Genomic DNA, 16,305 nt, shown 5'->3' with positions numbered 1-16,305 from the left:
AAAGGGCAGAGCAAGGTCACAGTGCCTGGCATTTACCCATGTGGCCAGAAGATAGAAAACAGCTCTCTTGACTAATCAGCAGAGGCTAGACCTAAATCTACCTATTAAAGGAAGTCATTCTGATGAAGGGATGTCCAGATGTGTTAGAAAACATGATTAGGCTTCACTGTATTTTCCTTTTATGTCTGCGTGGAGAGATGCAGATGAAGGAAGGTTTGGAAGTGCCAGCAGTTTCCAATCAATGAGGTGTGTACAGATTGTTAATCACTTCCCTGGCAGATGGTAGAGAAGCACTAGAAAATCATTAGCGTGAGGACTTTGTGAATTGGAATCCTGATACTTTGCATACAGATAGGACATTTTCTATCCATCTCAATTGGACAGTCCTACACAAAGGTACTTTATATAAGACAAGTCCTCACTGAGTATGAATCAATAAAATATTTTCAAACAAATAAATATTTTACATTGTTAAGCATCCAAAGTAGACCTGAAAGTGGCCTTTGAAACACTGAAGGCATCACACATCAGATTATCAGTCATCTTCTCTCCCTGCCATAGGAAGATCTATCTAGGAAGGCTAAACAAAAAGGCCCATTTTCTAATGCATACTTTTATTTTAAGCAAATAGGAATCAACCTCTTCCTATTTTGTTGCAACTAGGCACATTGTTAAATAACCCACACAGGTATCCCTCTGTTTAAAGAAAACAGATATTTTGCCTGGTTAACTTGAAAGGAAATTAATGAAAATGGAATTCTATTTTCTTTTTTCATTACAGCATAAATTTTCAGATTCATACCCATAGGAAAATTCCTTCAACAGATGTAATTGAATGTTTAAGCTATAAGAAAATTAGCAATGATGCCTGACCAGTCCTTGATGGGCTTTGCATTGTAGGCTGGCTCTTTTTCTGTCTGGGGTATTTTCAGAACTCTGCAACACTTCTCCAAGTCTGGAGTATTCCCTTGGTGTTAATCCCATGACTCTGCAACACTCTATCATCCAAACACCCCATTTCCCTTATCCCAGATCACTTAGAATTTCTCTGCTACCCCAGGATCCCCTTTATTAAAAAAAAGTCATCATCACCAGAACTTAGCTCTCCTGTTGTCTATTTAGTTGCCTAACAGAATTTATCTGGTCAGTCCATGTGATGTCTAAAATACAATATACCCCAGCCTGAAAAATCTCTTATCCTAAATTCACCACCAAAATTATGTATAATGGTTTGCCTCCCTTTTTTATGGTTGTAACTGGCTCACAATCACATTATATCAGATTTACTCAGAAAGGTTGCTATAAAGTGGGGTGTGGGAATTATTATAAGTTTCTGGTTTGGAATGGGATCAATGAATAAAAAGAAAAAGTATGACATTCTTCTCATGGGGCAACTTTTGAATGGGCCACATGGTAACAACCTTCTATTAGCTCTCTTATTGCCTCTTAAATGCCACACAGTACATTTACTCACAGTGTGGAGCAAAAAATGTCTTGTTTTCATTTCTGAAGCAATTTAAATGATCCCTTTGTCAGTGGCATACTCAATAACCACTTTCTGTCACCATTAAGGAGAATACACTCTAGGCTGAGATTCATAAAAGATTATTCTAATTCTATACTAACTGGCTGTATAATTTAAATCATATTCTTAATTTTCAATTCTACCACATATTATCCTAGGTTCTGAAAAGCCATAGGTTGAAAATAAGGTTAGGGAAAAAAGTCACTATTAACGACTTCCATTATGGAATAGCCAGAGAGAAGAAGAGAGTTACTGGAATTTGAAGTTTTTGAAGGGTTTATTTTTATGTTTTTTTCAGATTCAATTAAAATAAATAGTAAGACTTTTTAAAAATTCACTTCCAGATGCTTTTGTTTATTTGTTTTAACATGCATAGAATCAACAGACTGGGAAAAGAGGACCATTACAAAGAATCAGGTAAGTTATTTAAAGGAAGCACCTGTGTCTCATCCATGCCAGTATTTACAGAGGTCCTAGAATTTATTTACTAACACTTCTACAGCATTGACTAGGTACCAGGAACTGTTCTAAGCACTTTATTCACATAAACTCATTTGATTCTCATAACAACCCTGCAAGGCAAAGACTAATGTCATCATCTCCATGTTACAGGTGAGAAAGCTGAGATACAAAAGTGATTTGCCAATTACCAAATACCAGAGAATAGCACAACTGGATACAGCCTCAGCCTGGGCTTCAAAGTTCAGGGCCTTAACCACTATATTTATACTGCCTCTGGCATTAAGCAATCTTCAGTAATTTTTATAGGAAAGGAGGGAGGAAATTGAGCATTTTAGCAGTAAGAAAATCAAGAAGACAACCTGGGCAGTCTCAAAACACACTTTGCATTCTAGTAGAATTCTTTTTCTACTGGGGCTATTTTCTCCATTTTGCAGCACTTTTCTGAATCCCGAGTCCCTTCTGAGTTGTTTCCTAAATCTTTGCCCCAGCCCAGCTTCAATATGCCCCAACTTGGAAGAATGGACTAAATTGGGACCACAGGGGACTCTGCATGCTGTTAAGTGTTTTTCTCAGTTCCCTTGAGCTAGAATCATGCAGGTGCTTAGTGCACAGCATCTTTCAGTGAACTATCTTATGTCGAGTGCTTAGCCCAGTGAATGTTAGGAAATAACATTATTGTTACTTAAGCACCAACTGCACCATTGCTGCTCTCCAGCTCTTCGGTTAATAGATAATGACATGGTACACTCAAGGCAATGGCATCTGTGACCACAACAGGACTCTGCAGTGGGTATTTTTTCCATTCTTTTAACAAACATTTATAGAATACCTACATCTGTGCCAGGTGGTGCTGTGCCAGGTATAAGTAAGAACAAGACAGTTTCTATCATCAAGGAGTTGACAGTCCAAAGTTGAAGGGAGAGTTCAATGAGTAGATATAATACAGTGTTACTAGCACTATGGTGGAGGAAAACAGGGTCCTTTGGGGCAGCAATAAGAAGCACCTAATCCAGATACAGTGGTCTAGGAAAGGCATCCCAGAAAGAGTAACCTCTAGATTGGGATCTAAAGAATTTATATGATCAAAGAAGGTAGAGGCAGAATTCCATACCAAGTGAACGTTGTTTACGAAAACCCAGAAGCAGTTATACAATAGGGTGAAGGAACTGAAAGAAATCTATTATAGCTGAAGGTAAATAGATGGCAGCTGAAGAGGCTGGGAAGGAAAGCAGAGGTCATTGTTAAAGGGCTGTGGTTCATTTTAAGGAGATTGTGATTTATTATAAGAGCATCTGTAAGACAATGATGTATTTTAAGCAGAAGAGTGGCATGGTCAGTTCACATTTTAGAAATCTCACTATGTTTGCAGCATGGAGAACAGATCCAAACGGGACAACACCAGACATGGAAGGGGAGGAAAAGTTAGTTTGTTTGCAGTAGTCTAGAAAAGCAATGCCTGAAGCCTGGGCTAGGGTAGCGTCAGTGGAGGGGGAAGGAAGTAGACGGACTTGAGAGAGATGAAGAAGAACCAATAGGACTTGTAGAGTGAAGAAAGTGATTAAGGAAAAGGAAAATTCAGGGATGCCACCCAGATTTCATTCTTCTTTGGGCAACTGGGTGACTGGTGATGCCATTTCCTGAGATAAGGTTTGGGAAACACAGGATGGGGAGTTCGGTGGGACTTCAACATAGTTGAAAAAAATCTAACAAATATTCAAATGTAAAATTAGAATAGCCAGGTATAAACTCTCCTATCCAAAATGATTCCTCCTCACAGTCAGCTGGACCCAGTGCCCAGCTTGTAGTCTCACTACACACCTAACGGTAGCCCAGTCTAATGACAAGAACAGCTGTGACATGCTAGGTAGTTCTTGAATGGCTGGAAAGAAAAATAAGGTGCCTTTTTAATTGCCTGCTGTATCTTCAGAATCAACTTGGACTTTGAAGTATGAGAATAGATGCCACTTGCTATTTATTTGTATGATGAATATGAAAAGATAGCTAACAATAAAATGTGTCCTTCCCTTGGCCTCCAAAGCATACAACATTTCAATCTGCCAATGCAAATTAAAATGGACTTGTCACTATAAAGGTTTCTTGCCAAAGATATTGAACCTGAATCTGATCAAGCCTCTAGAATCTGGAGATTAGACCTAACAACCAGTTTACAGAAAATATAGGGGTCAGACAAACATGTTAATGATATCATGGAGATCACAGCGTTGGGTCAGCAAAACTCAGAATGTGGGATAGTCAACATGACCTAAAACAATCTGGTTTCTAAAAACAAACAAATTATTAAAAAAAGAAAGAAAGAGAGAAAAAGAGAAAGAGAAAAAGAAAGAAAGAAAGAAAAGAGAAAAAGAAAGAAAGAAAGAAAGAAAGAAAGAAGGAAGGAAAAGAGAAAAGAAAGAAATTAAGAAAGAAATTAAGAAAGAAATTAAGAGAAAAGAAAGAAAGAAAGAAAGGAAAGGAGGGAAAGATGGAGGCAAGAAAGGGGAGAGATCCATAAAGAGAAAGAGAGATCTATAGATGAAAAGATACTCACAAGAGAGTTAGGTATACTACAGTATTTGTGGGTCAATGAAATGATTGATGTCTGGGATTTGCTTCAAAGTAATCCAGTGGGGACAGGAGGAAAGTAGGTAGGAATGCAAGAATGGCCTTGCAGTGATCATTGTAATTACTGGAGCTGGGGGGTGGTCACATGGACGTACATTATGCTACTGTTTCTGCTTTTGATTGCAATTGAAAATGTCTGTAATGGAAAAATTTTAATTGATTTGCCAAGAAATGTAGTATTTGAGGGAAGCCATAGACAACAGAAAGACCAAATATGACAGAAAAAGAGCAACAGTCAGTTATGAAGCAGAAACTGAGCAATCATCTATCAACTCCTGGAGAAATTTTTTTTCTATGCATCGAAGTGGAGCTCCTTCTATGTATACTCACTGCTCCATGGTTCGTGCTTGGAAGTGTTCCAAATGGAGCTCTGTGCCACATTCTCAGTAATTTCCATTTCCTATTTCTTTGTTAGATCCAAACCTCATTAGGCTGTCAGGAACATTGGTCTTCCCTTTCAAATCATATAGATTTTTTAACATACAGAAGCCCTTAGGAGCATCCTCAGAGGCCTCACCTTTCTGCCCACATAGTGACACTTTTCTTGCTGCCAAATTCATTAAAAATGCCATGGACCTAGCGAGAAACTACATTAATCGCCTTCCACAAAGGAGTGGGCTCCGGTAACAGATATTGTTTGGCAAGGAAGTGAAAAGAGTATAATAAAATATTTTATTAACACACTTATATCACTTTTATATTGAGTCCAATTCTCAGAACACGGCATCTTAAAGAGATAATAACAAATTCCATCTGCAACCCCCTGCCCTTTATCATCACCATTACCATCTATATCCTCCCTAGCATGAGTCTAAATTGACATCCTGATGAAGCCTTACATTTAAAGAGTGCTATTTTTTTTCATTGTAAATTAAGAAACTCAAACCTTTACGAATACTTCCTTCAGGGGACAAAGTTGCCTGGTCCACAATTATTAAAGAGCTTTTATGTACAAATACCCCTGGAAAAGGTAAAGCCATACCTTGAAGGCTTTTGAGTGTACTGACAGAGCAGAAATTTTCCTGAAAACATGGTGGGGAAAGAACTTGAAAGCAAGGATAACTAAAACAGGAGGAAAAGAGAACTCTAAGGTGGAGAGGACAGAAAAAAAGTCACAGAAAGAGAAGATGCAGGTGATGGTAGCAGCCTTGCCTCACGTATTTCACAGTTGTGCTGAACTCTCCCTGTTGTTCATTTTGAACATACCTACGTCACGTCTCTATGGTCTATCAAAATTAAAGTTATTATTGCTGTCTTTCAAGTAACCAGGGAAAAATGAACTAGAGTCATTTCAGGATAGTTGCATCTCCACCTGTTTTCCTATGAAAACTCAACCTCTTATTGAAGCTTTTAAAGTCAATAGAGAGTAAAGTATTCCCAGTGGCCAGAACCATATATTCCTTCCAAATTAAAGGTCATACTGCTGAATTTTAAGTGACAAAGAATTTCCTCGTCTACTTTTCACCAACACCCCATCTAATCTCAGTCAACAGCCCTGAGGATACATACCACAGATATAAAGTAATCTAAAGACTTTTGTGGAAGCAATCCTTTAAATTTAAAAAATGAAGTGAAGAGAATAAAGACTAAAATGCACCCACAAGCAGCAATTTGTGGAAAAGGTAAAGAATCGGTGTCTGTATCTACAACTCACAGAACCCAGAGTGTACAATTTTGGAGTAAGCTTCCTATGAATGCTATCACAGTTTTATTAGAGACAAATGCCTTTTAATCTTAGTGCTTTTCAGACATTGGTCTGAAGTAACTTACTCATGACTAGGCTTAAGGAAATATGCGTAATTCTCTCCAAGAACAATCTTCCTTCTCTCACTGGCATTGGGAAGTGGGTTCTAGATAAGAGGGTTCTAAATAAGGGATTTATTTATTTCTATGCATCTGTGATTTAGTTCCTAAATTGTATGAATGGTTGTTGAGTATCTGTTTCAAAACCAGGACTTCTCTGTATTGAATTATTTAGTTCCCATTTCATTTATAGGTGAATCAAGAACACATTGGCTGATGTTTATGATATCTTCTTCTATATAACATTTGATGAGAAAGGAGAGAGAATTATTTAGCTAGTTGGGTGGGAAAGGAGAAAAATGTACCTTATTATTTTAAATTAAAACAAAGGCGGTGTCTAAAATACCTAAAATAGAGGCAATCCTAGGAGAGACATTTCTTTTTTCTATGGTCTTATATCACTCACATTAACTTTCTTGGTTTCAGAGAACTAAGCATATTCTCCATAGCATTTCACATATCATATTTTGGTGTTTGAGTGATGCAGACAAACGCATTTCTCACCTCCCTCTTAAATATATACGACCACCTGTTGAATTTTTATCTGCTGTGATGGTGAATTTCATGTGCCAATTTGGCTAGGTTATGGTGTCCATTTGTTTGGTCAAGCAAACACTGGCCTGATTATTACTGTCAAAGTATTTCACAGACGGATTTATATCATTTGTTGGTTGATTGCATCTAACACTGAATGCATCTACAATCAACAAAGGAGAATGTCCCTGGCAATGTAGGAAGTTCTTTATCCAATCCGTTAGAGATCTTAAAGCCAAAACTGAGAATTTCAGAAGTCAGAAAAAAAAAACAATTGCTATCCGTAGTTCAGTCAGCCAGCTTCTCCTAGGTAACTGAATTTCACCCTCATGTGGCCTGTCCTACAGAGCTGGGACTTGCCAATCCCCACAGTCATAAATCTCTTAATATTTATTCTCACACACACACATATCCTGTCAGTTCTGTTTCTCTGGAGAATGCTGACTACTACACCTGTACATAGTTCTATATTAATAACACACTTAGTCAAAACTACCTCATGTTGCCCATTAATTTTAGGTCTATATGAGGCACCACTGAAGGTATAAAAGATTAAACAAGACAGGAATCAAACCTGTTAATACTGGATTGGGAAATTTTGGCCTGCAACACCCCCCCCCTTGGAAAACTTGGAAGCAAAAATAGGGAAACAGGAAAAGAAGGGATCTCTCCCCATGCCTGACAACCATCATATGCAAAGTGTTAATTTCTCTCTGTTCACCTTTTACTGTGGTATGGGTTGAGGCAAAGTGATTCTGCATTATTCCTGAGTTATTAGAAGAGTCTAATTGCTTGAAGTTAATTCCTTGGATCTAAGGAATTTGTCACCATATTATATATATATTTTTTAATCCAGGAGGAATTTGAGTTCCTTTGCAAGGAACATCTTTTCATTCGGCCAACTCGCTGCTTTAGAGCACCTCCCACGGTTTTGGCCCATTAACCCCAGCACAACAGCTTGATGAATTAATGCTTATATAGGCACAGTTGGCAGCTTCTAATTAAATAATTATAGCTAGGTGGCTGCACGGAAGCTGTAATGCACCCTAGAAAGCCAGCTGTCAGTTTTACTGGTCCTAAGACAGAAGAAGAGTTAACACTTGGGTACAAAGAGGAAGTCTTTCATATGCAAGTTATATGCTGTGCAGTATGAAGTTCCTCTGTGTTTGTGTTAGTCTGATGGAGAGCAAACTGCTCCTTGGCAACATCTCAGCAGTCCAGCAAAGAGGGAAGCAATTATATGATCAGGAGAACAAAGCATGTCCAGAGCAATCTAAGGACGGCATAATGTTAGATAGATGAGACTTAGTTGAACTCAGAAATGCCACTGAGCTAGAGGCAAATAAATTTCAGGCTCTGGGACTCATTTGGGTAGGCAAGTGATTAGAAACCTAGTGTGTATTCCTTTTTTGGTTATTTTATTTTCAGAATATGCTTTTCTAAAAAAAAAAAAAAAAAAAAAAAAAAAGACAGCCTTTAAGGGGAGATGGGTAGGATTGGTATATTTTCATTTATTTGGCTGAAGCTTCTTAAATTGCTATGTTTCCAAACATTCAAAAATGGAGAACAATGTAAGTATCACAGACCTACATTTGAATCCCCCCCAAGATGCAGTTTTCCAAAGTTTGGAGAAAGTATATGTTCTACAGCACAGATAATGTCAGATTCCTTCATAGGAGACTAAAAAAGCTCAAATCTTATCTCTACCCTGGGGGGAAATTCACCAGAAGGAAGAAATGAGTATCTGGTGGCTAAGTTCTAGCACAGAGAAAGATGTAGATTATAGATAGAGGCCATAGACAGAGTTATTGGACCAAATGCCCCTGAACTAATAGCTGGTTTCATTTTTCTCCCATGGCTGTTCTTCCTATGCAGTCCGTGGGTCTTCACTTCTAAAAACAAAATGTGTGAAAATCCAGCACAGAACATCTTGGTTTCATATTGGCCTTTTTACCACAGTTCCCAGCACAGTTCCCAAAAGAATAAACACAACTATAGGCATAAATCAGCCCAAGAAATCCAGTTCCACCTTCTTGTTCAAAGGAGTCTATACACATTTTAACCCCACAAATGCTGGATTTGCCTTTAAAACAAAAATACAAGAAATCTAATGTTAACATTGAAAATATATTTCTTGTGGAATTCACTTCACCCAACTCCCAGGTCTGTTCAAAATCAGCTGTTAAATCAAGGACTAAGCTATACTGGCTGATATATCATGTTCCCTTCAGAGATCAATGGCTTGTAGTTTATTTAGAGTAATGCCATTTTATAAAACAAGGCAACCTGCATCATAAGTATTGATATAAACGAATGAACTGATCTCTAAGAAACCCTTACTTAAAAGGCTTCAGTATAATTGTTTTCTCTTTTTCCTCCTGGTTTCCTTTTATGTCAGTAATTCTATCACCTCAGCTGTCAGAGGTGTTTGCTTGTGATTGACAATCCTCAAGGATCTAGTACCTTTTAAATGGATTTTAAATGAAGTTCAGCTTAATTAAGTCTGCAGTGCAACTCAGGTCTTAGAACAAAATGTTAAAGAATCAAATGGCAGATTTGTAAAGCCCATAAAAGCAAATTTCAGACTCGGGGGTGGAAAGGGGCCTTTCGGCAGTCTGTACTGCCATCTAGCCAGGACCATGCCATTCAGGGTCGCCTCCGTTTGTGTTTTCAGGGCCCTTGAAGAAAGCAAGTCTTTGGTAACCAGCTTAATAGACCCCAAAGTTCAACAAAAAGCATATTTAGCAGTACTTTGTCCACTCTGATTCTACTAAGCTCCTGTGGACCAACAACCAAGTTCTAAACATTGACTTATCTGCACAATTCATTAACTGGCAAACACACATATGTTTGCTTTCATTCCATGTACTACCTATACAAATATCATTTGCATCTTGTGATTTTGAGGCCTTTGAACATGCTCTGGCTTCATTGAAAAATGAATACAAGTTGCCTTAGAAAAGATATGAGAGCTGAATTACAATCTCTAATACTCTAGCTAGAACTCAAGAGTTAAAAAAAAAAAAATCCCCTAACAGTATTCCTTAGACATTGACTGAACACTCTGATCACATACATCTGTAAAAAGAATCAATACATATGAAAAACAAAAGTAACCCTTTGTCCTTACGGTAGAAGACGTATTCAGTGTAGCTTGACCAGATCTTGTCATCTGTATATTGGTTGACGAAAGATGCTGTCACCGATGAGTTACAAGCGACCATGTGGAATCCACACTCGGACAACATATCAAAAGCCCTTTCCAGATGCTTGAATTTGAGATAAAATCTGGAGGTGTATCTTTCTGGGGCTCGATCAGGGTCTCTGCTCTCATTCAAAGTTTCTCCAAAGACTTCCTTTGCCAAGGAAATCCTTCCACAAACCAAAATCCGGGGAACTCTGCGAAACTTGGCATCTGCCTGGCCCTCCCTGCCCGTGGTGCATGATCCCCTGTAACCCACAGTAATGAAACCCCACTTGCGGTCAGCAGGGAGCAGTGAGGAAGGGGGGCAGATTCTCGGGTCGCTTCCTTGGGAGGCATCCTCAAAGTCACTATGGTAAAACTCATCTGGGCTTTGCTTGATTTCATCAGGGGTCAGGAGTTTGACCAAGTCTGGGAGCAGGAAGTACTCAGCTTCCCTTTTTAGTCTTCCCCTTTCTGGAAAGTGATCAGGTAGGACCACCTGCCTGTCCCTGAGATAGTCCAGAATGTAACGAAACAGGAACCCATCTCTGTCAATGAAAAACCTTCCCTTGGAGTCCTTGGCTAGATCGTTAGCTGTGTCTCTCTTTGGGGAAAACATTTTCCACAGAAGGGAATGAGGGATGCTTATTAACGTGGAATGGCGAGTGAAATAAACTTGACCCCCAACATTCAGCTCCACGACCTCAGGGAAGGAGTTGGGAACTGCAGCCCCTTGTTCTCGAGGATAATAACGACTACAGTTTCCACTCAAAGCCATCGTCCCTTTCTTCTTTTTCTTCTCCAATTTTGATTCAAAGGTTCAATCCAATGGAGTTACAACCTTATCCTTTGTATCGACTTGTAAGAGAGAGAAAAGGATCCTAAGTTGTAAAAACGACTTCCTCTTACCCGACGTTTTTTTTTTTCTCCCCCAAGAAAGCAAAATTTAGAAGAGTCCACAGGTGAAATGATACTGAAAAAGTAGTTTAACTCCTGACCGGTGGTGAGCTATTACTTCACGGAATATAGTCAACTCATCTGTATCAGATCTTCCACCAGGCTCAGAAGGCAAAGCAGGCCAAGTCCCCAGTTAGTCACAGGTCCGTCTGAAGGAAAAGAGAGAAAATGATTTCCTCAAACCCAGCATGAGTCACAGAAAGAAAGACCAACCGCTGGAGAGAGGGAAGAGAGGGAGAGGGAGGGAGGGGACAAGGGAGGGAGAGAGAAGAGATTATTTTACATAAGCAACCCTGGAATTACTGATTTCAGCCATTCTTCAACTAGATCATAGGTTCTCTCATGCTAATTTGTGTTTGCATGTTTATTGTCTCCAACAATTATAAATAAAAACATTCCTATTTGTAATTCTGCATCAGAAAGGAATATGCAAGTTTCAACTTTTAAAAGGGGACAGGAAAAGCAATAAGTCTCGGAGCTTACCTTAGTGGGAGCTGGACACCCAGTTTTCGTGAAGGAACACCCATTTGCAAAGCAACCAGAATCCACAGCCACACTGTCTACGTCTTGTCAAATCCCAAATAGGTAAAGGACAGAGGTAACAATGAGAAGTGCCAGAGAGATGTGCTCTTAGAAAATAATTATACATATATTTATATAAATGTACATACATATGTATTATATATTCACTCTCAATCTCAAGTTAAAACAAGTCACAAAAAAAGTTAAACTGTGACGAGAGGTGGTTGGGTTGAAGAAGCAAAGCAGAGAAAAATACTTAGCCAAAGCTTCTCCAGGAAAAACAAAAAAACAAAAAAACCCAAAACCTCTAAAAAAGATCCTTAAAACAGAAGTTGCAAGAGAGACCGGGACTTAGAAGCTCTTCAGTGAGCCCAGAAGCAGAAAGACAGACAAATGAACTCTGATGGGGTCCCAGGTAGCCACCGCACCTGCCGGCAAGGGCAAATGTACTTCCATGTTCCCAGCCAGGTGGAAGCCGGCGGCCGACGCAGCGCAGAGGAACCAGCGCGGGGATCCGGGCTCGGGTTTCTCTGGCGGCGGAGCTGGGTGGTTCCACAGTTCCCAGTGCAGTTCCGACGCTGTTGTTTCAGCAGTGCAGGCAAGAAACCATCCAGGGAAATGACTATTACATCATCTTAAAGGAATATGGCTTGGAGAAAGCGGAGGCAGCTCGGAGTCACATCCTCCTCGGTGACAGGTTGCCAGGACTGCACTGGGACGCGGCGCTCGGGCCGTGGGCGCGCGGCTCCCGGGCGCTGTGGGCTTGGGGCGGGGATGCAGCGCTGCGCAGCCACTTCCCTCCCAGTCCTGGACGAGAGTCTCTACATTCGACGGGCCTTTCCATTGCACTTTCTTTCCTGTCTTTACCACCGCCCACCGCCCCGCCTCACCCCACCCCCTCCCGACCGCAGCGGTGAGATAAACACAAATGATTTTGCATTTGAAAAATCTACATACAAATCCTTTTCACAAGTACTGAATTTCTGCTGAAAGACAAGTTTCCCCTCTAAAGCTTGTTTAAAAAAAACCAGCAAAAATGTGTCCGAGTGACCCCAATATTCAAGCTACAAAGTGGCTTTTGTTTAATCGAAGGGTATTAAATCATTTTCTTTCAAATGTCCTCTTTCGTTCCTCCTTGGCCTTCCATCTGCCACCACCCCCACCCACCCCCCCCCCCGCCAGCAGATAGATAGATAGATAGATAAGCAATAAGAAAGAATCTCTGGACTTGATCCTTGTTCAAAATGAATAGATGGTGCACTAGCACCCCACAGTTTAGAGCAGTTAAGTCATTGTCTTAGCTTACCTGTAAGAAATTGTTACCTGCGACCTTTTTCTGAGGCTGTTTCCTTACTAAGCATCTCTTTGGATGTGCCCAGTCCCCTCCCAACTCGTCCCAAGAGGACTCTGGTGGAAGACATGCCTGTAAGAGACAATGTACTCCTGTCCCAGAGGGCTCCCTTAAGTGCACCATTAGAGTTTCAGGAAGGCATTTCCAGGGCAACCCAATCCACTAACTAAGTGCTTCCAGTTGAGCCTGCCAGTCAATAATGGCCCAGCCAACAGTTTACAGTAAGTCAGCCATTTCCCCTTTAAAAACCCTATGTCTTAGGGCTCACATTCCTGATAAGAATATAGTACTTCATCTATGAATAATATATATGAGGCGCACTACAGCCCAAACAATTGCTATTTTAAAAAATGAAAATCAAAACTGCAGGGGAAAGGATGAATTAGACACATTTCATCGGATTCATGTGTTTATTGCCAACTGTAGCCCAAAGAATAAACTTGAATTTAATGGCAGATAGACTCAGAAGTCGGATATATTAATTTCTAGTTTAACTATCTTTTCTTCCACTAAGCATTGAGTTACTAAACACATTCAGAGTATTAACTCACACTCCAACACCTAATTATAATTGACTTAGTCTCTTTAATTGATGCATTAACCTGTTCTGGCCTCAATCATTGGGATTTTAATGCTGGACCAGTCAAGGAAATATTTGTTATATGGTGCACTTATATCGTCATCTAGTGGCCATGTCCTATTGGTGCAGATCTGTAGCTGGCAACTTATGCAGTTAGATTTTTCCCCCCTTTTTTTCTAAGTTTTGATAATGATTTGAGTTTACTTGGCACACACTGCTCACCATGAGAAAAAAAATTGAAATTTTATTGCCACCAGGTCAAGAAAAGAATAAGTCTGAATCGATGCCTATTTAAGCACTAGTTTTGGTTTTATAGGAAGGAGTAGCAACAGATGAGATAGAATTTAGGAAAGAATTATGAATACTGAATCCCTATATAGTTTTCTTTTTCTTAGTTGCTAGGGTATTAGGATAACTAGAAGAAAAGAACTGAAATGGTGGAACTGTAGCCCATAATATTCTCTGAAATTTGCTATATAGCTAATTGTTAAATTGTAATTTGAAAGTCAACACCTCTTTGCATATATGTTATATTTCACAATTAGGAAATAACTGAAACTGTGGAAATGTAACCCATAACATTCTTTGAAATTTGCTCTCTAAACACTTGTTAAATTGCACTTGGAAAGTCATCACTTCTGTGTATATATGTTATATTCCACAATAAAAAAAAAAAAAATGATTAAGAAAACAAGTAAACACAAATGTTTTATTTTCCTTCTATTTCTAGCAGAGAGGGCCAAGTCGAATATCTTTGGACTTGGATATTAAAATATTCTTGGAATTGTTTGGCAGGAGAAAAATGAGAGTAAGAAAAATCAGTCTTTAAGACTAAAACAGGCCTGAGGAATGGAATCAACCATCTCATCTCAGCAACAAAGGAAATGAGGATGAGAAAGGGAAAGCACTTCTATAGGGTCATACAACTAAAGAATAGCAGGATGAGGCCTAGACCATTGCCTGCTCAGTATGTTCAATGTCATTAAATATATATATATATATATATACTCTATTATAGGGATATTAAGAAAACATGACAACTACTAGATTACTACACCTTAAGAAAAGCAGGAAATAATTTTTAAACATTTTAAAATATTAAGTTAAATTGCAAAGATAAAAGACACACAGTTTAAAAGAGTATTCTGATGGGTGTGGGTTTATAGGTTAGGCCATTCTTAAGACAAGTAGTTCTTAACCTTTCTTGAAAAACCAACTGCTTGGAGAATCTGGTGAAACCTGGGAAATGGACCCATAAACATAAAAGTTTGCATTCAATGTAGACACAAAAGTTAGCATTCGCCATCAAGAGCAGAGCCTCTCAGGAAGAGCTGAATACAGAGGGGAACCAGGGGGCCCACGTGGCCTCGGCCTCTCATTCCCAGAAGTCGTCAAATTTTGACTGTGAACATTTAAAAAAAAAAAATAGATTACACACATTCACTCACAGAGACACATCCTGAAGACTGAAAAAATAAAACATTCACCTGACAACCTTAGCCACGGGACCCATGTCTGAACCACATCACCTGATAGATGCACTCTGAACTTGTATTTTTAATATATACTGTAAGTATCCTACAGTTTGCACAGTTATATTTCATTATATTGTTTTGTGCTAAAAGTGTTCATTGATTTTAGTAAACAATTAAAAATAAATAACGGTTTTGCTAACCCTACTTAGGCATATCTGCTTTTTAAAATATCTAGATTCTCAAGAAATGGAGATGGCCTGGGTCTCTCTCACCTTCTGAGAGGTCAGAGATTTAGTACAAGAAGTGTTTGAAGCCCATCTGTAAACCCTATGTTAACATCCCCTGATCTGTTTTCTTTGCTGTTCCTGTAGTCCCTGGGATAAAAAAATTAAAAGAGAGAAGCGAGATTAAAGGGATAATAAACTTGGAGAAAACAAGCAATCCACCAGGCAGAGAAATTTAAATAGTGCTGGAGTAAGCGAGTGTGTCTTAGGAAGGTTGTCAGTAAGCCAGGATGTTTGGTGCCTTAACAAGAGGCAAGAAGCCAAGTCCAGGCTGTTACTGTATCCCTGCCCTTCATGTCAGCAGATAACACTGCTAGTGTTATTATTCTCTTCTGGCAGCTCTCTGCTGAAACACTGGGGGATGGCACACTCGGCCCAAAGGCTGAACAATGTTGAGCAACAGATTTCTCCTAAAAGAGGAGCAAGGAAGAATGTTCCATGCTGTTCTTTGCAATATTCGAGACATATGACGGGTAAATTGTGAAAAACAGACAAAATTGGTTTAGTCTGTTTCCTGTTCCTCATTTTCATACACCTCTATAGCTTAGCTGAGTGTTGAAGAGTATATTCTCAAAAGGATAATTTTAATATTGGAATAATGTAATCACTTCCTACACCCTCACCCCCTAACACATCCTTAAGTTTCCTCTCTCCTCTAGCAGAGAGAGCTTTTATGCTGACTGTATTTGCTATCAGAAAGGGAATCGATCTCATAAACTTACTCATACTAAGATGCGGTGCACTTCAAGGACTTCTGCATTATCATCTGCATTATCATCATCATCATAATAGCTACCGTTTATGGAGATCCAACCCTCAAGTACTCATAGCAGTCATCTTTGATGCAGCCATTATTCCTCTCCCAGCTATGCCTGACTGGCTGGGTGACCTTGAACAGGACACTCAATGTCTCTGAGCCAGGGTTTTAAAACGATAATAAGACCTGCCTCCCAAGCATGCTGTACAGATTAAATACTATTATGGGTATAAGGTCCTTAGCACATTC

At 39.3% G+C, this 16,305-nt stretch overlaps 1 protein-coding gene across 2 annotated transcripts in view; it reads right to left on the bottom strand.

Moving 5' to 3' along the window:
* Positions 1–12,153, bottom strand: part of KCTD16 (potassium channel tetramerization domain containing 16) — a 284,316-nt gene extending 272,163 nt beyond the window's left edge. The window contains exons 1-2 of one of the 2 annotated variants that reach the window (XM_037801468.1): positions 11,571–12,153; positions 10,077–11,236 (exon numbers count right to left, since the gene is read on the bottom strand). In XM_037801468.1, the coding sequence (XP_037657396.1) occupies positions 10,077–10,908 (832 nt within the window). In that variant the 5' untranslated portion in view covers positions 10,909–11,236; positions 11,571–12,153. The remainder of the gene's footprint in view (positions 1–10,076; positions 11,237–11,570) is intronic. The other variant, XM_037801469.1, reaches the window with a different exon arrangement.
* Positions 12,154–16,305: the final 4,152 nt, after the last annotated feature.

The sequence above is a fragment of the Choloepus didactylus genome, chromosome 13, assembly GCF_015220235.1.
Source record: "Choloepus didactylus isolate mChoDid1 chromosome 13, mChoDid1.pri, whole genome shotgun sequence".
Classification (NCBI taxonomy): domain Eukaryota; kingdom Metazoa; phylum Chordata; class Mammalia; order Pilosa; family Megalonychidae; genus Choloepus; species Choloepus didactylus.
This window is presented reverse-complemented; position numbering and strand designations above follow the sequence as displayed.